Source organism: Caretta caretta, chromosome 19, assembly GCF_965140235.1.
Source record: "Caretta caretta isolate rCarCar2 chromosome 19, rCarCar1.hap1, whole genome shotgun sequence".
Classification (NCBI taxonomy): domain Eukaryota; kingdom Metazoa; phylum Chordata; order Testudines; family Cheloniidae; genus Caretta; species Caretta caretta.
In genome coordinates, this window is record NC_134224.1 from 13,274,833 (window position 1) to 13,297,928 (window position 23,096).

The window sequence follows — 23,096 nt, forward strand, 5'->3', positions numbered from 1 at the left end:
GCAGCCCGTTGGAGAGGAAGGTTGGCCTTGCGTCTCAGACACAGCCCTGGGAGGAGACCTGGGCTTGTTTCGGAAATGGTACCACTGGCGGGTATCACTGTGCCACGACTGACCTGACGATGTGGGGTTGACCGTGAAGATGGGGACACTCTCCAGTCCTTTCAGTCTAGCTTGCGGGAGGCAGATCAGCTGCACAGGCATCAGCTGTAAAAATGAGGGTGGGCGACTCCCTTGCCCAGAGGCAATGTTCCAGTTTCTCTGACTTCCAGGCCAGATATGTGGAGGAAGCTGCCCTTCATTCTCCTGTGCTTGGTTTTAAGCAGACTGCAGGTTTTATAATATTTGCTTACAAATTAAGTAAAATATTTGCCCTGATGGCTAATCCCATTTTAAAGCAGGAGAAAATCTGGATGGCTGTATTTCGGAACGGCCCAGGTGGCTGCGTGTCGGAATGGACTGCCTAACTGTATGACTGACGACAACACTGCGTACTGTGCCTGCTGAGAAATAATGAACTGTATTCTTCAGTAGCACCGTCCTTCTGCTCTGGCCCATCTCAGATTATGCAGCTCATTCTTTCACAGATAGGATAAACAGGAGCACTAACAAGTTCAGTGACATGACCAAGGCTATGCAGTGAGTCAGTGGCAGAGCTGGGAGTAGCCCCAAGGTCTTTTGACTCTCAGGTGGGCTGCTTTCTTTTGCCTTCCTCTGCAACATCAGCTATGGGTTGCTGCCAGAGGCAGGATATTGGAGCATATGGAGAAGTGGTGTGACCCAGCATTGCAAGTCCTGGACCTACTTTAGGTTCCCACATACAGATGATGTCACAAATGATACCCCTTCAACAGCATGAGTTCTGCCAGGTGGTGGCTCCAAAATCCATTCCCCCCTGGGTTTCACAAACCGCGAGGGGAAAAATGCTTCTGCCCCATGGGAGCATTCAGAAGGAGGCGGCCCTTGTTTTAAAGACCTCCCCCATGTTGGTTGCCTCGACAACGGGTTGCATGAGGTCACAGAGGACAGGAGGTGTTCCAGTGCCGGCGTTTCAGACACTCCATGGCAACAGACTTCCTTGGTGTGGTGGGGATTTAACTGCTCAGTAACTGAACAAAGTCAAAGGGATCACGCTGACATTAAGGAGGAACACGACTGTTGCATATCTGGTCCCCGTGAAACAGCTGCTTTTACGAGATGATCTGTAGCAGCCGTTTGTTGGGAAGTGCTTGCTGGCTGAGGATGAGGAAGGCACGGACTGCGTTCTCCGGATTTCTTCCATTTCCCCCCACACCTCCGCCCTCTGTCGGTTGAGGTGAACTGGAGCCTATAAATTAAACACACAAGAACGCTCGGGCTCCTTGTGCTGGGGAAGTAATGGGAGCACTTAACCTTTCTGGGAATGAGCTTGTTTTTGAGCTGGCAGATCCTGAATGTTATTTACAAAGCGATGTTATAGGCGTCCTTGTCATGTCTCCATGCGGACGGGGTGGGGGGGTTGTGAAGGAGGCTCCATTGCTGCTGACTTCAGGCCCCAAAGAAAACGGTTCGCTGATGTTACGTACCTCAGGTGAGTGCACATGGAAGATGTAAGAACTGACACTGACCTTCACCCCAAACTCTAATCACACCTTGAACTGCCTACTCCGTCTGGGTGCAAGCTAGCTGCTGCCTCAGTTTCCCCTCTCTCAACCTGGTTTGATTGCTGCGGTGGGTTGGCCTCTGGCTAAGTCATTAAAGGAAATGTCTGCCCCTTGTAGAACAACCAAGTCCAAAATAGGCCCAAACCCCAAGTCTTCCATGCCGCTCTCAGGCTGGCCCCATCCCCTCCTCCCTGAGGGTTCGTCTTCTCTCCTTAGCCCCTCCTGGGCTCATTGGAGGCTCCCGCAGCAACTCCCAGCCTTCTACTGGAGTTGTCCCTTCACTCCGACTCTCCAGGGGCTTCTGTCTTATCTCCGCCCCAGAAGACCTCCTGAGGTCTCTTCCAAACCTAATATTTTATGATTCTAAGGCCTAATTCACATGTCCCGCGTGGCATGCAACGTTGATCATTTTTTCCACCTGCGGAGGCAAGCGAAGTGTGTGGGGCTAAACCCGTCACCCTGTAAAGGGCTGGTCACCCTATGATACAGAGGTTCAGAAAATCCCCAACTGTGACAAGGCCCATCAGCAGGCCTTGAATCTGGGATCTCTCACTCTGAAATCAAGAGCTGGAGATAAAGGATTACATCTGCTAGCTGTAGGTGACTCATCTACATCTTTTGTGGGCCAGCCACTAGCGGGGGACACAGAGGTGCACCGTGGTAATGTAGGCCACATATGGAAAACCCTGCTTCATGAATTCTCAGCTTCGGGGGTCATGGCCTGGCTTTCTGGTGGGTCATGACTTCTTTCCCTCTCTTTCTGGCCAGGGTCCTGGTACTTTTTTTTCCTGTGAACCACTTTTTGGGTCTATGGAATAATCACCGTTACAGCTGGGACTTTCAAAGCCGCCTAGAGGACTCAGATGTGTCCAAGGCAGCTTTGGAGATGCCCCACTTGGTCAGAGCAGGCTCCAGCTAGGCACTTGCAGCAGCCCTGGAGGACATGCTTCAGAGGCAGATGGAAGAAACCCCACCAGAGACAGTTATGGAATAACCTGCCGACCGGGGAAATTCCCTCCCGGCCCCAGGTGGTTAGTACTGGGTAGGCAGATAAGAGTGTGGTTGTGGGGCTCAGCACAGGTGAGCAGGCTGGGAGCAGAGGGGAAGTTGCCCATCCACCCTCTCTAACAGTCTGTCTTCACTGCATAGTTAGCCAAGCAGGTTCGCACTTGGGTGTTGCCCTGTAGCCCCCCTGCTGTCCACACACAAACGCCTCTCACTGAGGTTAATGGTGCTTTCAGCCTGGGCTAGCTGTCCTGTCCTGGGCTGTAGGCTATATCCTGGGCTCTGTTTCCACTCAAGATGATAACCTGCCTGTTTTGCAGTGTGGATGCAGGCTAAACTTCTCAAGGGCTGAAAGGCCTCCAGTGCCTTCCCACAATTCCCTGTGTGCCCGGACGGGCAGACAAGTTCCCCCACAATTCCTTGGGAAAGGATCCTAGAACAGCTCAGTTCATGGTGACCCAGGGTATGTCTACGCTACGGAATAAGGTCGAATTTATAGAAGTCGGTTTTTTAGAAATCGGTTTTATATATTCGAGTGTGTTTGTCCCCACAGAAAATGCTCTAAGTGCATTAAGTGCATTAACTCGGCAGAGCGCTTCCACAGTACCGAGGCTAGAGTCGACTTCCAGAGCGTTGCACTGTGGATAGCTATCCCACAGTTCCCGCAGTCTCCGCTGCCCATTGGAATTCTGGGTTGAGATCCCAATGCCTGATGGGGCTAAAACATTGTCGCAGGTGGTTCTGGGTACATATCGTCAGGCCCCCGTTCCCTCCCTCCCTCCGTGAAAGCAAGGACAGACAATCGTTTCGCGCCTTTTTTCCTGAGTTACCTGTGCAGACGCCATACCACGGCAAGCATGGAGCCCGCTCAGGTAACCGTCACCCTATGACTCCTGGGTGCTGGCAGACGCGGTACGGCTTTGCTACACAGTAGCAACAACTCCTTGCCTTGTGGCAGCAGACGGTACAGTACGACTGGTAGCCGTCATCGTCATGTCCGAGGTGCTCCTGGCCATGTCGGCTGGGAGCGCCTGGACAGACATGGGCGCAGGGACTAAATTTGGAGTGACTTGACCAGGTCATTCTCTTTAGTCCTGCAGTCAGTCCTATTGAACCGTCTTATGGTGAGCAGGCAGGCGATACGGATTGCTAGCAATCGTACTGTACCATCTTCTGCTGAGCAGCCATGAGATGTGGATGGCATGCAGTCCTTCTGCACCGTCTGCTGCCAGCCAAAGATGTAAAAGATAGATGTAGTGGATCAAAACAAGGAATAGACCAGATTTGTTTTGTACTCATTTGCTTCCCCCTCTCCCCTGTCTAGGGGACTCATTCCTCTAGGTCACACTGCAGTCACTCACAGAGAAGGTGCAGCGAGGTAAATCTAGCCATGTATCAATCAGAGGCCAGGCTAACCTCCTTGTTATAAGAACAATAACTTAGGTGCACCATTTCTTATTGGACCCCTCCGTGAAGTCCTGCCTGAAATACTCCTTGATGTAAAGACACCCCCTTTGTTGAGTTTAGCTCCCTGAAGCCAACCCTGTAAGCCGTGTCGTCAGTCGCCCCTCCCTCCATCAGAGCAACGGCAGACAATCATTCCGCGCCTTTTTTCTGTGCGGACGCCATACCAAGGCAAGCATGGAGGCCGCTCAGCTCACTTTGGCAATTAGGAGCACATTAAACACCACACGCATTATCCAGCAGTATATGCAGCACCGGAACCTGGCAAAGCGATACCGGGCGAGGAGGCGACGTCAGCGCGGTCACGTGAGTGATCAGGACATGGACACAGATTTCTCTGAAAGCATGGGCCCTGCCAATGCATGCATCATGGTGCTAATGGGGCAGGTTCATGCTGTGGAACGCCGATTCTGGGCTCGGGAAACAAGCACAGACTGGTGGGACCGCATAGTGTTGCAGGTCTGGGACGATTCCCAGTGGCTGCGAAACTTTCACATGCGTAAGGGCACTTTCATGGAACTTTGTGACTTGCTTTCCCCTGCCCTGAAGCGCATGAATACCAAGAAGAGAGCAGCCCTCACAGTTGAGAAGCGAGTGGCGATAGCCCTGTGGAAGCTTGCAACGCCAGACAGCTACCGGTCAGTTGGGAATCAATTTGGAGTGGGCAAATCTACTGTGGGGGCTGCTGTGATGCAAGTAGCCCACGCAATCAAAGATCTGCTGATATCAAGGGTAGTGACCCTGGGAAATGTGCAGGTCATAGTGGATGGCTTTGCTGCAATGGGATTCCCTAACTGTGGTGGGGCCATAGACGGAACCCATATCCCTATCTTGGCACCGGAGCACCAAGCCGCCGAGTACATAAACCGCAAGGGGTACTTTTCGATAGTGCTGCAAGCTCTGGTGGATCACAAGGGACGTTTCACCAACATCAACGTGGGATGGCCGGGAAAGGTACATGACGCTCGCATCTTCAGGAACTCTGGTCTGTTTCAAAAGCTGCAGGAAGGGACTTTATTCCCAGACCAGAAAATAACGGTTGGGAATGTTGAAATGCCTATATGTATCCTTGGGGACCCAGCCTACCCCTTAATGCCATGGCTCATGAAGCCATACACAGGCAGCCTGGACAGTAGTCAGGAGCTGTTCAACTACAGGCTGAGCAAGTGCAGAATGGTGGTAGAATGTGCATTTGGAAGTTTAAAGGCGCGCTGGCGCAGTTTACTGACTCGCTTAGACCTCAGCGAAACCAATATTCCCATTGTTATTACTGCTTGCTGTGTGCTCCACAATATCTGTGAGAGTAAGGGGGAGACGTTTATGGCGGGGTGGGAGGTTGAGGCAAATCGTCTGGCTGCTGGTTACGCGCAGCCAGACACCAGGGCGGTTAGAAGAGCACAGGAGGGCGCGGTACGCATCAGAGAAGCTTTGAAAACCAGTTTCATGAGTGGCCAGGCTACGGTGTGAAAGTTCTGTTTGTTTCTCCTTGATGAAACCCCCCGCCCCTTGGTTCACTCTACTTCCCTGTAAGCTAACCACCCGCCCCTCCTCCTGTCAATCACCGCTTGCAGAGGCAATAAAGTCATTGTTGCTTCACATTCATGCATTCTTTATTCATTCATCACAGAAATAGGGGGATGTCTACCAAGGTAGCCCAGGAGGGGTGGTGGAGGAGGGAAGGAAAATGCCACACAGCACTTTAAGCACAGCACTTTAAAAGTTTACAACTTTAAAATTTATTGAATGACAGCCTTCTTTTTTTTGGGCAATCCTCTGTGGTGGGGTGGCTGGTTGGCCGGAGGCCCCCCCACCGCGTTCTTGGGCGTCTGGGTGTGGAGGCTATGGAACTTGGGGAGGAGGGCGGTTGGTTACTCAGGGGCTGCAGTGGCAGTCTGTGCTCCAGCTGCCTTTGCTGCAGCTGAACCATACACTGGAGCATACTGGTTTGGTCCGCCAGCAGCCTCAGCATTGAATCCTGCCTCCTCTCATCATGCTGCCGCCACATTTGAGCTTCAGCCCTCTCTTCAGCCCGTCACTTACTCTCTTCAGCCCGCCACCTCTCCTCCCGGTCATTTTGTGCTTTCCTGCACTCTGACATTATTTGCCTCCACGCATTCGTCTGTGCTCTGTCAGTGTGGGAGGACAGCATGAGCTCGGAGAACATTTCATCGCGAGTGCGTTTTTTTTTCTTTCTAAGCTTCACTAGCCTCTGGGAAGGAGAAGATCTTGTGATCATTGAAACACATGCAGCTGGTGGAGAAAAAAAAAGGGACAGCGGTATTTAAAAAGACACATTTTATAAAACAGTGGCTACATTCTTTCAGGGTAATCCTTGCTGTTAACATTACATACATAGCACATGTGCTTTCGTTACAAGGTCGCATTTTGCCTCCCCCCCACCGCGTGGCTACCCCCTCAACCCTCCCCCCTCCCTGTGGCTAACAGCGGGGAACATTTCTGTTTAGCCACAGGCAAACAGCCCAGCAGGAATGGGCTCCTCTGAGTGTCCCCTGAAGAAAAGCACTCTATTTCAACCAGGTGACCATGAATTATATCTCACTCTCCTGAGGATAACACAGAGAGATAAAGAACGGATGTTGTTTGAATGCCAGCAAACATTCACTGCAATGCTTTGTTCTACAATGATTCCCGAGTATGTGTTACTGGCCTGGAGTGGTAAAGTGTCCTACCATTAAGGACACAATAAGGCTGCCCTCCCCAGAAACCTTTTGCAAAGGCTTTAGGAGTACATCTAGGAGAACCGCGAATGCCAGGGCAAAGTAATCCTTTCACATGCTTGTTTTTAAACCATGTATAGTATTTTAAAAGGTACACTCACCAGAGGTCCCTTCTCCGCCTGCTGGGTCCAGGAGGCAGCCTTGGGTGGGTTCGGGGGGTACTGGCTCCAGGTCCAGGATGAGAAACAGTTCCTGGCTGTCGGGAAAACCGTTTTTTCCGCTTGCTTGCTGTGAGCTATCTACAACCTCATCATCATCATTATCTTCTTCGTCCCCAAAACCTGCTTCCATATTGCCTCCATCTCCATTGAAGGAGTCAAACAACACGGCTGGGGTAGTGGTGGCTGAACCCCCTAAAATGGCATGCAGCTCATCATAGAAGTGGCATGTTTGGGGCTCTGACCCGGAGCGGCCGTTCGCCTCTCTGGTTTTCTGGTAAGCTTGCCTCAGCTCCTTCAGTTTCACGCGGCACTGCTTCGGGTCCCTGTTATGGCCTCTGTCCTTCATGCCCTGGGAGATTTTGACAAAGGTTTTGGCATTTCGAAAACTGGAACGGAGTTCTGATAGCACGGATTCCTCTCCCCAAACAGCGATCAGATCCCGTACCTCCCGTTCGGTCCATGCTGGAGCTCTTTTGCGATTCTGGGACTCCATCATGGTCACCTGTGCTGATGAGCTCTGCATGGTCACCTGCAGCTTGCCACGCTGGCCAAACAGGAAATGAGATTTAAAAGTTCGCAGTTCTTTTCCTGTCTACCTGGCCAGTGCATCTGAGTTGAGAGTGCTGTCCAGAGCGGTCACAATGGAGCACTCTGGGATAGCTCCCAGAGGCCAATACCATCGAATTGTGTCCACAGTACCCCAAATTCGAGCCAGCAAGGTCGATTTAAGCGCTAATCCACTTGTCAGGGGTGGAGTAAGGAAATCGATTTTAAGAGCCCTTTAAGTCGAAATAAAGGGCTTCATTGTGTGGACGGGTGCAGGTTTACATCGATTTAACGCTGCTAAATTCGACCTAAAGTCCTAGTGTAGACCAGGGCCCAGAGAACTGTGGGATGTGCCCCCGGGAGTCCTGGTGACATACAGAGGAGCACGGCACCCAGGGACACTGCAAAGCCCTACCCGTGTGACTGGCCTTGATGCCACTGCACTGACCTGTGTGTGTCCCTAGGGCCCACCCTGGGGCTGTTCATACCTGGGCCAGGCTAGCCCGGGCACTCAGACCCAGGTGCCGATCACCTGGGTTAGCCTACTCCCCGTGCGACCCGAAAGCCTCTCACCCAGCTCAGTGCTTTCCTGTCACTCACAGCTGCTGCTTCAAGCCTTGACAGTAGCATTCACTGGTCAATGGTGTCCAGATCTGCCGAAAGCTCTTGTGATGTGAGGACAGGCAGCCTCCCTCATCAGTGGGCCAGAGGAGGCGGCCCAGTAGAGTCACACCAGTTCCTGCCCTGAGACCTGACTGGGAGGCAGCCAGGGTCGTGCAATGGGGGCAGGGTAGCTGTGGGTTATTTTGTTCAGGAGGGAGTGCGAGTGGAGGTCAGGCAGGGATTTGCTAGATCTGTAGGGTGCAGTGTTGGCTTCCTGAGTTCTGGCCAAACGATTGTCAGACTGAGCGTGGCCACCTCTCTTCCAAGGGTCACTAGCTTCATCTCTCTGGGAGTCAATCACGGACCACGAGAGGCAGAGATTCATAGATACCAAGGCCAGAAGGGTCAACTGTGATCACCTCGGCTGACCTGCGTAACACAAGCCATGGGCTGGCCCTGCATTCATTTCTGACTGATCTAGAGCAGATCTGGGAGAGAAACATCCAGTCTTCACTTAAACATTGCCAGGGATAGAGAATCCACCACAGCGATGGCTCAGATCCCTCATAGCGCGTCAGATGTCTCTTGTGTGGCTGGGCCGGAGAATGGGGGTGGCTGACACCTAACATTGCATGCGGTGCGGCCCTCACTCCACTGAGGGGATGCAAAGTGCCTTGACCAGTGCATGGCCCAGGATTGTTTGTATTCCCCCCCCCTCCAGCTCAGTGGCCTCTAAATTTAAGCTGACCCCATGCCTTGATAGTGCAGGAGTTTCTCCTCCCCCCAGCTATGGGGCCTACGCATCAGACACACAAGGGAGCCCGGCTGTAATGGATCCACTTGGATGCTGCCAGCATGACCCACACGATAGGTACCAATTCTTCTGTAATTCGCCAACCTTCTTGTGAAGCACTTTGTGTGCTAAGCACAATCCATTTCTTGGCAGCCTATGGAACTACTCGCCCAAGCCACTGGTGGAAAATGGGCTCCTCCAAGACCCGCTTACCCCAGAGTCACTTCTGGGAAAGGGAAGCAGCTGTCAGCAGGTGCGTGGAGTGCACTTGCCCGTCCTTTACCTAAGGCAGCCCCGGGGCGATGGGAGATTTCCAACACAGCTGCATACCACCAGCCATGATTGACACTCTTCAAGCAGGAACGCCTGCGTGTAATACAGCTGTAGTAGGAACTGTAAGCACAGGCGGCTCCATGCTGGCACTAATTGTATGGATATATTCAGCAATATTAATGCCAGCAGACATCCTTGTTAGCTGATCTCTAGCTAAACCACTCGTAGAATCTGCTTACATTGGCCTGGGGGTGCCAGGTTGTCTTGTTTTCCACCAATCATTTGAACACACTGAAATAAAAAGGAGGTTGAAGCTTAAAGCCTGGCTTTCCATCAGCGCTGTGTGCTGCTGTCCTGGCAGAGAGGGCTAAGGGTGGGGCACTGGGAGTGGCTCATGCCCAGCAGAGCGGCAGCTTGTTCTCAATGTGAGATATGAGTCACAGGGGCCTCTCGGCTTTCTTCTTCATGCCTCCTTTAAGCCCCCAGCTCCTCCCTCTTCCCCCAGGTGGGGCTGTTGCACATTGTATTGGCTCTCATTTCAGGGGCATCAATTCTCTCCTCCATCCCTGTCTCATGGGGCTCAGCTCTGGGGTGATCTATACAGATGAACCCCAACCACCAGAAGGTGTTGGGGTCTCCAAATCAGGGGGTGGTTAGCCCTGGGAGGTTAAAAGATGGAGCCATGTTCCTGTCGTACATCTAAGCTTTGGAGAAGGTTAGCCCTGGGCAGGGCAGAGCGGGCGCATCTTCTACACTGTGCGGGAGCTAACAGAGCTGCCCGCGAGCCCTTTCACCAAGCTGTCCACATCCCCCTGCACTGTCCCCAAAGGAAATCCCACCCAGCATTGCCCCAGCGGAGTGCTCACTAGGCAATGGGTGTGATGCTATCGTGTGAGCCTGGGGAGTCATCTGTGGGGGCACGTGGCAGGGCTGTGGGAAGTGGAATTGTACTGGGAATGTCAGGACAATCCAGGGAATATTGGCACGCCTGGCTGTCCTACCTTCGCCCCTCCACTTTCCCTGCAGAGGGATCTAAGCTGCCCCAGGCTTCCTGGTGGGAATGACTCCTGGTGGATTCAGGGCTTGGATTTGTGACTTGCTGCCTCTGTCATTGGTGTAATATTTTAGCAGCATGGGTTGTTTCTTCTTGGAGCGCTGGCCCCTATGTGTATTCCACTGAGTACGCATGCGTTCCTTGCACTTGGATTCAGAGAATTCTTGCAAGCAGTGTACAATAGGTCTGTGCACATGCCCTTGCCCTTCTCGTGCATCCAGGTGAGAGCATAAAGGGAAGAGCAGACGGACCATCTCTCCAGTTCCTTCTCACTGCCGCGTGGCTTGGGTTGGAGCCTCCAATGTCCAGCGCTCTCCTTTGATTTCTTTGATCTGGAAATATTTCAAAGATTGCATTTTGTGTATAGTTCTTTATAGTTAATAAATTTTACCAGTTTTTAGCAGAGTTTTGCAGCTAGACAGATTCCGTGCATCGGGAAACACCCCTGTGCCCCGTTATGGGTATTGGACTATTCCCAGAACTCTAGACTTCAAAAACTGTATGTCCTGCCCTCATTTCTTCTTGGTTAGAGGCGACCATCAGCGCTGCTTGTACTGCCTCTGGGAGGCACGTGTTGCAGCTAGCTCTTTCCCTGGCTGTACCCATGAGGTGTGGGAGTTCCGACTTTGAAAGCACCCCATGGAGATGCCATGAGGCCCCAGTGGGATCCAGGCCAAGGGACTGCCTAGAACATCAGCCTGAATCAACATGGCATGTGCTTCCCGCCAGGAGGTCTGGCTCTGGTGCGAGGGAATCCATGCAGGTCTCCCTCTAAGTCTGCTTCGAAGACATCTAACACACCTCTGCCTAAATGGAGCAAATCTGCTCATTTAACTGCTGAGGACTTGGTGGGTCCTTAGTCCCAGGGCCATGACTCTGAAGCCTTTAATGCCAGTGCTTTGTTGGTACCAGACTCTGTACCAGCAACACCAATTCCACCAACACCATCCTGGCCAAAAAGGTGGGTCCGTCGGTTCCAACAATCAGAGCTTCAGCCACTGGCGGTACTGTCACTGTCTCACACACCAGCCACACACAGCCTACGCCTCCAACCCCACCAGCAAGAGTGGATCGGACCCCTTGCACTCCAGGAAGACATTTTTGCTCTTCCCGAGACTCAGTTTCCCCCATTACTGGGGCCTCTGTTACTAGAGAGATTTTGACTCAACCAGGGGTGTTACCTGTGACAGAAGCCTGTCCCCTCTTCCATCTACCAGCTTGCGCCATTCCTCCATCGGAACCGTCAGAACCACTGCTGGACCCCGACCCCTTTTTCTCTTCCTCAGGAGAATCTGAGCCACCAGAGGAGCAATCACCCCTCCTCCAAGAAATGCTAGTCCACACAGGAGATCCAGACACTCCTGGCACCAACCTCCACCTTGACATTTACCTCGGGACAGGTGGTACCCAGTGCTGTAACTCCTTCCTGACCCAGCTTATTGTCCATCCTGGGGAACATGGGACCCGTACACCAGATATGCAGAGCCTATGCATTCTGCTAGGGAGTCACTCCACCATTCCCCTCTGAAGAAACAGCCAGCACTTTCTCTTGACCCCACAAAGCGGGACAAACCGGTTCCACTGGTACCGACAAGATTGTCGTCTTCATCTCCTGGTGAAGCAGTCACTGCAATGTGTCCATCCCCTCTGGACAACTATAAACAATTTCAAGATTTATTGTGCGGGGTGGCAGAAGGAACTCCAGATCTCCCTAGAGGAGGTCCAGGACTCTCAGTGCAAACTCCTGGATATCTTGCAAACCATCAGGTCCAGTCAAATAGCACTTCCAGTTAATGAAGCTACCCTGGAATCTGCTTGAGCAGTCTGGCATACTGCAGCCATATGTCCCCCTAACCCCAAGAGGGCAGAGAAATGCTATTTTGTTCCAGCCAAGGGAGTGAAATTTCTCTTTTCCTATCCTGCACCATACTCTCTGGTTGTCCAGCTTGCCATGGAGAGATCTGGACGGCAACATCCCAAATCCACTCCTTCTGGCAAGGAAGCTAAGCTTGTTGGGAAGAAAGGTCTTCACATCTACGAGCCTTCTGTTTCATATAGCGAACTATCAAGTGCTGTTGGCTAACTACGACAGTCTGAACTATTGCAAATTCACAGACTTGGAAGACAATGCACCACAACAAGATGGAGCTTACTTTGAGCGAGGGTAAGCTGGTGGCCAGAACCACACTTCAGTCAGTGGTCGATGTAGCAGACACATCTAGGTCAAAGGTGGCCATTGTGAGGTGCCTGAGTCATGGCTCCACACTTTGGGATTTCCCAGGGAGGTCTAGAACACCGTGGAGGACTTGCCCTTTGATGAGGCCCACCTTTTCAGTGAGACAACAGATGAGTCCTCACATACTATAAAGGACTCCAGGGCCACCCTCCACACCCTGGGAATATATACACCTGCCCCAAATTGGAAATATCCCAGACAGACTTACTTACCGAGACCTGCGACTCAATGGTTTTATTGCCAGCGTTCTTATGACCCTCCTTGCAAAAGACAAATGGTAGAGAAGTTTTGTTTCCCTCCATATATATCTACAGCACCATCTCAGCCCATCCCCCAGCTAAGGGATATCTTTGACAGGAGTTCAAGAGCTGCACACAGTTAGTGATGCCACCACTATCCGATGCCCTCATGTCCTTCAGGGATCGTTTAGCACTGTATTTCCACAACTGGAGTGGACAAGTGGGTATTAGATATTATCCAATCCAACTATGAGGTTGAGTTTACTTCCCTATCTCCTCCCAAAGCCTCATCCCTGTTCCTTTTCAGGGACCATTCTCACAAGGGGATTCTCCAGCAGGAAGTGGAATCCCTGCTCCAGCCAGGGGCAATAGAGTGGGTACCTCTACAACACCAGGGGAAAGGATTTTACTCACTTAGAGGTTGGAAACCTGTCCTCAATCTCTGCAATCTCAACTGCTTTATTCTCAAGCTAAAATGTCACCTGGTCACTCTGGCATCAGTGATCCCATCCCATCCCATCCCATCCCAAAGGACATTTGGTTTCCATCTCTTGATATGAAGGGCGCTTACTTCCCCTATTTTGATGACTGGCTTCTCATTGCCAGGACACATCAAGAAGCCTATGAGTTGACTTCATTTAATGCTTCAGCTACTTTACTATCTAGGAGTCCGTGTGAACCTGGAAACGTCTATCCTCATTCCGATGCAGACCATAGACTTCATAGGGGCAAACCTAGATTCAGTCACAGTGAGAGCTTGTCTACCAAGGGACAGGTTTCACACCATGACATCCTGTTAGACCAGGTTATGTGCCACCCTCAAGCTCCTGTCAGAACTTGTTTTTCTCTCTCCTGGGGCATGGGGCTTCATGCACTTATGTTACCACATTTGTCCAACTCCACCTATCATGCCTGGCTTTCAGGCATGTTTCTGAACAACATGTTTCGTTCTCTCAGAAAGGCTGGGTTTTGCCTCAGTTCCGTATGAGTTCTCCTGGCAGCAATCAGCGTGTGCCGTCCACCATCAGACGGTTGTTCAATTTTCACTCACCTGTTGACTAACAGATTCTTGAAGGGCCTAATCAAAACCTTCCCACCAGTAAGGAAATATTCATCACTGGGACTTCAACCTTGTCCTTTCAGCACTCTCTAAGCCTCCTTTCGAGCCATTAGCTACGTGTTGGGTATCTCAAAGTTGCATTCTCTGTGGCCATCACCTCAGCCAGAAGGGTGGGGGAGCTCGGAGTTCTAGTCGTGGCTCTGCCATACACTCAGGTCTCTTTATGACTTCATCTGAAATTCACCCCCAAAGTCGTTTTGGAATTGCACATAAACCAGTCAATCCACTTGCCTGTGTTTTTCCCGAAACGGCATGCATCTGAGGAGGAGAGAAGACTGCATTTGTTTGACGTGCAACGCGCTCTCTCCTCCTACGTGCAAAGGCCACGGCCAATCAGAAATTCACCAAGACTGTTTCTTGTTATAGAAGAATGAGTCTGAGATCAAGCTAGATCCTCCCAGAGAATCTCTAAATGGATCTCAGACTGTATCCTGCTCTACCAGTTGTCGCCATCTTCCTCCCCATCACGGCATAAGGAGCTCATTCTACAAGAGCACAAGCAACTTCATTGGCATCGCTTGAGAAAGTGCCTTTCCCTAACGTTTGCAGAGCAGCTATGTGGACTTCCCTCCACAGGCTTATGAGACGTCCTGCTCTAGTGCAGAACTCCTCCTTTGATGCATCCTTTAGGAAAGCAGTCCTCCAAACGGCTCGGCTGCCTACATCCTTGCACCTGCCTCCTTCTAGTGACCGACTTGTCAGTCACCTGCAGTGGAATACACATAGGGACCTGCACTCCAAGAAGAAGAGAAAGTTACTTACTTTATAGTTAGTGGAGGTTCTTTGAGGTGTTTGGCCCTGTCTGTATTCTATTATTCACTCTCCTTCCCCTCTGCTTTGGATCTTTAGGATTTGCAGTAGAGAAGGAACTGGAGAGGCAGTCGATCTGCTCCTCCTTTATTCCCTCGGTTAGAAACATGGCAATGGTGCATGTGCAGACCAGTGGACATTGCTTGCAAGAATTCTCTGACTCCGGGTGCATGGAGCACATGCATACCCACAGTGGAATACAGATCAGGACCACATGTCTCAAAGACCCTCCAGCTGCAATATGATCAGTAACTTCCTCTTTTTGTGCTCTGCATATAGGAATGTTTCAGCCAGAGAGAAATGAAGGCAGAAAGAGCAAAGTTTACTGGTGATACCCATAGCTTTTAAAAGAACTGCACCATGACTGACAGCAAGCATTCCTCCGAGATCTGCATTCAGTTAGATAGTGCTAGTATCTGTATTTGTGCCATCTGGTGACTCCTAGCTGTGTTGCAATGGGCAAAGGATATACTCCTGCAGCAGGAGAAAGGAGCACTTCAGGCACTGGATGCAAATCCCATGAGGGTGGGCAAGGAGCTCTATTTGGGAGGTGAATGGCAATTGAATAGCAATACTTGGCATTTTGCTAGCCTCTTGAAGCACCTTATAAATGAACGAAGCCTCGCAAATCCGCTGTCATTTTGCTGGGAGACAGGACAATGATTTGTCATCCTGTTCCCTTGCAGCGTGGCAGCATAGTGTGATATGATGACTCAGATATCAATGTCCTGATGAAAGGTTTCTGCTTGTTTCACCTGCAGCTCTGCTCTGGGGGGGTGGTTATAATTTCTCCTGTTCCTTCACAGAGTGGTGGTGACCCTTCCTTTAAATTGGTCAGGTCCTTAGGATGACCTTGGTGTCAGAGCTTTGATAGGATGAATGCACTGCCCGGGCTGGGAGTTCAGCCTGGCTTGGGAGCCAGCCTTGTTAATGAGGGTAACTGACATCAAGAGCAAACATCTTTCAGAAGCAGGGAAGTGCCATTCTCTTGATGCAAACTCATGGGTTAGGGAAGATGCGGCAGCTGCTGCAGAAATAACCCCTCAAAGGCAATGTCCTTGTCCTAGATGTGGCATTGAAGATATATTATGGAGGCATCAGGGGCAGCTCTGTAGTTAAGTCTGTGTTGTACTTTTCCTTCTGTCTCCACTCTTCAGTGATGGAACTGGAGACCTGAGTCTCATTTGGGCTGCTCTATACACTCACTTTAAGGCCCCTCTGCGTGGCTAGATGAGAATCTGGCCCTTAGTCTCCAACTTCTTACAGTAACAGTTCAAGGAACAATTGAATTTTTGGTGACATTTTTTGTGTTGTTTTTCTAGAGAAAACACACACAAACCTCACCCAGTTTGGAAATTGAGTCCTCAGCTTCTCACTTGGGTTGTGTTCGCCTGCAGCTGCACAACCCCGAGTCCCCACAAACTCCCAGTGCTAATTCACATGGCTGCCACGGCTCATCAAAACTGGGGGAAAAAATTGCTGGAGAATAGGTAGAGCATCTCAGATGTGAAATATAGCAGAGCAACAATCAAATACACCGGACCCTTGCTAGAACACACGTCTATATAGCTCAAATTTGCATATAACGCGGTCACAGCCATGGATCCCAAATTTAATTACTTTAATTGCAAATCATTTTAATGCGATCTCTGCGTTAACACGGTCCCAGCGTGGATCCCAAATCCCGCATTCTAACGAGGGTCCAGTGTGTAATATGAATGAATAGTACCTGAGCACCACATTAAAGGCTGTGTTGTAGGGCGGGTGCACGGAGGGGCAGAGTTAAGGTTATGGGGTCAGCCTTACATTTTTTTCATCTGACTCATGAGTGCTTAATTTGTAATCTTCACATTGCATTAACATTGCAGGAGGTTGTGCCCTTTACTTAAATCTTCGGGATAGAGCTTGCAGAAATGTATTGCCTGGCTCCCCTGTTCATACCACTCACTGTTCAGTGTGTTACATCCCCCCTTTGTGCCTGACCCACAAAGGATATGAGCCAGGTACAGTTCCTATTGTCAGGACGTAGGTTCAAGTTGTAGAGGTGCATGCTCTTAGCACTTGGAGTCCACGGTTCAATCCCCAGAAGCGAGCTGGATGCCAGCCTTCATGCTTATGCCTCTGAATAGGGCATATTACTTACTATGGAGGGCAGCGCAACTCGTTGACAAATCATACTCGAAGAGAGGTCATCAACAGTTCGCTGTCAAAGAGGGAGGACGTGGCACGTGGGGCCCCGCAGGCGTCTGTTCTGCGTCCGGTGCTATTCAGTATTTTCATGAACAACTTGTATGATGGAGTGGAGAGCATGCTTATAAAATTTGCAGGTGACTCCAAGCTGGGAGGGGTTGCAAGCACGTCAGAGGCCAGGATTAGAATTCAACATGATCTTGATAACATGTCAATACATGAGCATCACCTGGCGGGGTGAGATGCACACTTGAGTTTTCACTCCTGCGAGGGTCTTAGATAATCCAGCTGCCTCTGCCTTTCATGCTGGAGAGGGCACCTACAGTTCTCCCCAGGAGCAGGAGGAGGGGGGATCGGCAGTGATGACATAGTTGTTGTTCATTCTCTGGGCTATGTACAGTTCTTGCCCTTTAAAAGTCTCCCTGCCTTTGTACAATAAGTCATTTCTCCAGCGGAATTCCTCCTGCAGGCTCAGATTTCCCTTGCAGGACAGGTGGGATTTTAAAGGGACTGGCTCTGTCTATATAGACATATGGACTCATCCTTGGTATGCAGCACCTACAGCTGGCACAGCCATGCCCTTGTGTGGGCCGTAAATTCAGAACCAAACGAGTGGCCTGAAATATCCTCTTTGCCCCATGCGTGAGCTGGTCTGCCAGGCCGAGCCTGTTCCTCGGGGCAACACTGCGAGGTTTGTGTTGCACGTTGGCTTCATGGCAGGGTGACAGTGGGTAGGAAAACCTCACTGAGACACGTCGGCAAGTCACCCTGCGTCCTGGTGGAGTGGGCTGCAGAACGCAGCTCAGGAGTCGTCATATCTCGAGTGAGGCTCAACGCACTGAGCACGGTCCCGGCAAAGTCAAGATGATTCCCAGGCACTAGGTTCTGGGTGTCACTAACCAGTTACGTTAGCATTCCAGGTGCCGGTTAACTAGACCGTACAGGGCCAGATCCAAATCTGCCGTGAGAGCCTTTCCACGGACAGCGGGTCAGGTCCATGGAGATGGACAGTAATTCCCTTGCTCTGTGACATGATGCCTCTGCGGACTTCCAAAGCCCTTTGCAGTAACAGAATAGCTGTCCCCTGCCTGCAGTGAGCAGGTCCGGTCCCTGTTCGCCGGCCAGTTGGAGCGAGTTAGTTACTGCTGGAGTGCCTCCTTGTGGCCAGGCAAGGCATAGTGGCTCTCTCTCTATCTGGCACCTCCTGCCGATGGTTGCACCAGCACTGTGGTGGTCTCACTTCCCACAACTTGGTCCTCTGGCTAGGTCATGATTTAGTTCACCCCTTTGGGAGTAGCAGAGGCCAACAAATCAACAATCCAAATGTCCTCACCTAAAGGTCTTCAGCCCCATCTCTGGGCCCTGTGGTCCCCACATCCCCTCTCAGGGTTCTCCGTTGTCCCTGTCCCTTCTCCAGCCTCACACCACCATACAGGTGACCGGTAGGGGAACCTGAGCCCTCCCTCTAAGCTGGGTTCTGGCCCAGGAACCAGCAGCCAAGGTCTGCTCAGTCCCACTCCTTGCTGCTGTTTCCCTTGGCTTTCTTCCTATCCAGCCTTTCCAGGCCTTCTCCACTGCAGCCTCTCTAGGTTCTCCCTTGTTTCGGGGCCGGGACTCTCAGGGCCCTCCCCTGACAAAATCCCAGCATACAGGTATAAAGAACAACCTCATTCCACCCTCCGTGGGGTTGATCTTATGTCTCTCTCACTTAAATGCCTCTCAGAGCTTGCTCCATAGAGGTCCAGTCCCTGCCGGTTTGCCAGGATCTCCCACCAGTGCTGTTCTGTGCCACTCCTGGCTGCTTGCCAGCCTCCCCTATTCAGGTGAGGAGCCCAGGCCTTGCTGTCATCCTTCCTCTGTAATCCCAGAGTGACTGCAGCCTCGCTCCCCGCAGCCCCCTTCTGCACTAAACCTCCTGCCTTTATAATCACCACCCAGCTCGTCCCCAACTGGTCTTCCTCTCTAATGAAGCCTGGCTCTCAGTCCCCCTCAGGCCCGCATTAACTCTTTCCGAGCTTGTGTGTGTGTGGGGAGGGGGTGGTTCAGGGGGGGTTTCTACGCTGCTAGGATAAAGAACCTGTGTGCTTGCTGTTGGCAAAAGAGCTTGGCTCCTCATTAAATCAGACATCTGCTACTGATGCCAATTGTGAGAACGGGTTAAACTTCTCCCCAATGACTCTGCTCAGTCTATGGCCTTTCGAGAGCCTGACACCAGCCTGATGGAAAGATGAGGGCCCTGGTCAAACAGGCCTATTACGGGTATTGGTTGGGGCCTGCCTGGAAAGCCCTGTCTGTGTGCTGTGCATGGTTAATCAATTTCATTCCCCACCCCGGGCCACACGCAGTGAGTCCCTGGGACGGGTGTAGACCTCCTGGAAGAACACAGCCCCCAGGTGCCAGGGTGGAATATCTTCAGGGGACCATAGCCCCAGAAAAGGGGAGGAGGAAGACACCATGCCCCCCAGGGTTCATCCTCTCTGCAAATGGGATTGTGTTGTACATGGTCAAATGGTCCTCCTTGATGACTGAGTCTGTAAGAGATGGTGAACCCCCTTGAGATGCCTGGTATAATATGGCCCAGGGAACGCGCTCATTGATGGATGACCTGCAGAGGGCTTTGGGGTCTGGTTGGGCTGGGAAGTTGATGTTTAGCCTCACCTGGCTCTCTTCAGTTTGGAAGGTTGCCCTGGGGTTCTCTAGTGGGAACTGGTTCTCTTAAGCGAACTTCCATACGGTCTGCAAGGAGCATTCTGGTCCTGATTCTCCTTCCCCCTGTGCAGCCATTACACCAGCACAGGGTGAGCAGAGTGTGTGAATGGTCTGATCCGGCAGCTTGTTAAGCTCTCTTTGCACTGGTGTAAGTGATAACACAGGGTGCAGTGCAGTGGAGAATCAGGCCCAAAGAGAACAGCCTGGCTGCTGGTATTTTGGCACTTCTCCTTCTGGTACGGAAATGCCAGAGCAGCCAGTGGCTGCTTAGCTGCCTTTCTTGGGTACCCTCCATTGGAGGAATTCAAAGTGAGGGGATGGCAAAGACTCAGGACGGGGAGGATGAGCATCCCCACATTTCCGATGGGGAAACTCAGAGGTGAAGTGATGTGCCCAAAGTCACACAACAAGGTCTGTCTGTCTTTCTTTCTTTCTGAAAATGTATCAATCTAATCTATTTTAGCTATTCATCTAGGGCCTGATTCTCATTTACACTAAGGCCCTTTACATCATTGTGGCAGTGTAAAGAGACCTTAAATTGGGTGTAAGTTACATTTACACTTACTTTGTCTCCTTTATGCTGCTCAGAGCGGTGTAAAGGGGCCTTAGTGTAAATGAGAATCCAGGCTCCATGGTGGTCCTGCAGAGCCCTCTGCTTTGCTAGATTTGGGTCTTCCTGAGCAATTAGGCTGCACCGTGGACCTGCTTTCACTAGGATCAAAGCTGAGGTTCACCAAATTAATTTCTTTTGGGTCCTGCCCCAGATTTAGCCCCATTACCCTTCCTAGTGGATGGTTTTCCTTGTGTCACGCCTCTCTCTCTCTCTCCCCCTCCCTGCCAGAGCCCATGAGGGCCCCCAAGGGCCTGGCCTTCTCTGAGATCCAGTCCAGGCAGCTGACACTGCAGTGGGAGCCGCTGGGCTACAACCTGACGCGCTGCCATACCTACATGGTCTCACTCTGCTACCGCTACTTCGTGGGCACCAGCCACAACCAGACCTTCCGGGAGTGCATGAAGATGGAGCACAACGTCCACCACTACACCATCAAGAACCTGCTGCCCTACAAGAATGTCCACGTGAAGCTCATTCTCTCCAACCCCGAGGGGCGCAAGGAAGGGAAGGAGATGATATTCCAGACGGATGAGGATGGTAAGTGCCAGCTGCGGCCCCTGTGCACTGGGACGCCTGTGGCAGGGCAGCCTCTCCTTCTGCCTCTGCACCAGGTAAGCCGCAGCTTGGGGCAGGGCAGGGGAGCACCCAGAGAGGCCACCAAGGGATCCTTGCAGATGGGGAATATGGTGATGGGGGCAGTCCAGGGGATGTGCTCTATGATGTGTGCATGTGTGCACCTTGTCCTTTTCCTTGGGGATGGTCCACTGCTGTGCTGTGAGAATAACTCCCTTCCTCTCGCTATGGTAAAACAATCATGTGTCCTGATCCTGACGCTTTCCTGTCTACTTAAGCCAAAGCTTACTTCAGCTAATGCAAGGTGTTCTGGGACAGCTAGCACAAGAGAACGGGATTATAGTAAACGTATATGCCAAATTAAGCTATGTGACTGCTGTAATATGTGTGCTTAGTGCTATTTGTCTTAATGCATTCTAATAGGCGAGTGGTGTGGAGAATACTTGTTATTAATATACCATTGATATGCTAGCCAGCTCAGACTGGTTGGCAGGACTCACTCACACCAAGAACTACTGGCTCGAGCAGACCACTAGGCCTCTCTCCTTCCTGCCCTATATTCGTCCCTCATCCATCACCTCTCCCTATGCAATCTGTCCCTGTCTGGACTGAGCGCCAGATTGGGTCGCTCCAGGCTGGGCGGCGCCCAATGCCCTGGCTGTTCTGATTTGTGTCTTTTCAGTGGAAGGGCTCTAGTTCTCCTTCCAAGGGAAGGTGGTGGCCCTATGGTAGGTAAAACATCCTGTGTAGGACAGGGCATGTGATGGGGCCCAATCCTGCACTCCTAAGAACACTGCTGAGTGAGCACCAAGTTATTCTGCCCAGTAGCGGGAGTGAGCTTGAAGAGGGGATTGCCTAGTTAGGTGCCTCACTCCTGGGAGCAGGATGGTGCTTAGCCCGACACAAGCCCATCCTCTACCCATGTCACGGCCCTTTTTGCTGCGTGTTCTTTCAGGCGACAGAGCTGGCTCTCAGGCGGCGGGTGTCTGCCTGCCTTTCAGAGCAGAGAGCTACATCTTGCACTTACCCTGACTTGTGCCAAGTGGTAGTTTCCACCCGCACTTTGCGTAACAACTTTGTGTATGGCCTTAGGACTGGCAGGACCAAGACAACCAGGCAGCGTTTTTCAATTCTCCATCAGAATTTCTAGTTTTGTCGCATTTCTCCTTTGTCAACCAGATTGTCCTCAGCACCAAACATCCTTGGTCTTCGTTCTTCTTGTTAGGGAATCGAAGCCTCATAGCAATCATAATAATTAAAATAATTAGTACCTTGCATTTAGGCAGCCCCTTTAACCCGAGGCTCACAAACACTAATTAATTAAGCCTCTGTGAGGTAATTATAAACAGCAAGAAAGAGTCAGAGGTCAGCCTGCCTCAGTTATAGGCTTTGTTTCGCTGACCGGTGTTTGCACCCGGCACAAGAGCACGGACGTGCGGTTTCGTAGCAGGTGAATGAGCTCCTTGCTCTTCATCGGATGACCCGTTTGTGTGGATGAGAGCACAGCAGGCCCTGGCTCCTTGTGGAAAGTGTTTCCCCAAACCATCTGTGCACAAATTCTCTCATGTCATTCCTGGCCCTGGCCCAAGACAGACATGACCCTGAGGCTCACCACTGCTGTGGGCTGCATCTTCTGAAAGGGAGCCAGTGCTGGTCTAGCAGGTGGCATACCTGGGCAGGTCTTGCTCATCTCCCTCCCCTTGCTTGGAGTCTGTGTGTCGCCACTGCTCTGGGTCCATACACGATGTCTGCAGTGTTACTGCAGACGCTGGGTCTGAGCCATCAGGGCCCCCGTCATGCCCACCCGAGCTGTCGTACATTTACCCCAGCTCTGCACCAGGTTAGGCAGCCTCTTCCCCTTCCCCCTCATCCAGGGAGCTGAGAGTTCTGGCTAGGGCAGGTATCCCCGGGTGGGCAGGTGACTCTTGTCTCAAAGCGTGTTGAGGCCTGAAAAGCCAAAGCCTCCTGCTGTGGTCGGAGCCCTTGGGACAAGAGGCCCTGCCATCAGCACTGGAACCCGATTGCCCTGTGCTGGGATCTAGCTCGTCCCCCTGATGCTGATCCACTGGGCTGGCCTGCCCTACGCATGTTAAATAATTGTTTCTGTGCCCTCGGAGAAGTCCCCATTCCCATGCTAGTGCTTGCTAGATGGCTGGCTCTTAGCAGCCACTAGAAATTAGAGATGGAAAAAACCTATTCCCAGTAGGTCATCCAGAGCAGTGATTCTCAACCATTCCCACTTGTGGCCTCTCCCTACTCCCATATACCCAGCAGCTGGCTGGAACTTCCCTCCCACTTAGTAATATGGGAAAAGTAGGGTGGCCCAATG

General features: G+C 51.5%; 1 protein-coding gene across 11 annotated transcripts in view; it reads left to right on the forward strand.

Annotated features, from left to right (window-relative positions):
• The window catches only part of PTPRU (protein tyrosine phosphatase receptor type U), a 322,599-nt gene that overhangs the window by 155,545 nt on the left and 143,958 nt on the right, over positions 1-23,096 (forward strand). For all 11 annotated transcript variants that reach the window (XM_075121404.1, XM_048825551.2, XM_048825549.2 and 8 more), the window contains exon 8: positions 20,423-20,731. In XM_075121404.1, the coding sequence (XP_074977505.1) occupies positions 20,423-20,731 (309 nt within the window). The remainder of the gene's footprint in view (positions 1-20,422; positions 20,732-23,096) is intronic.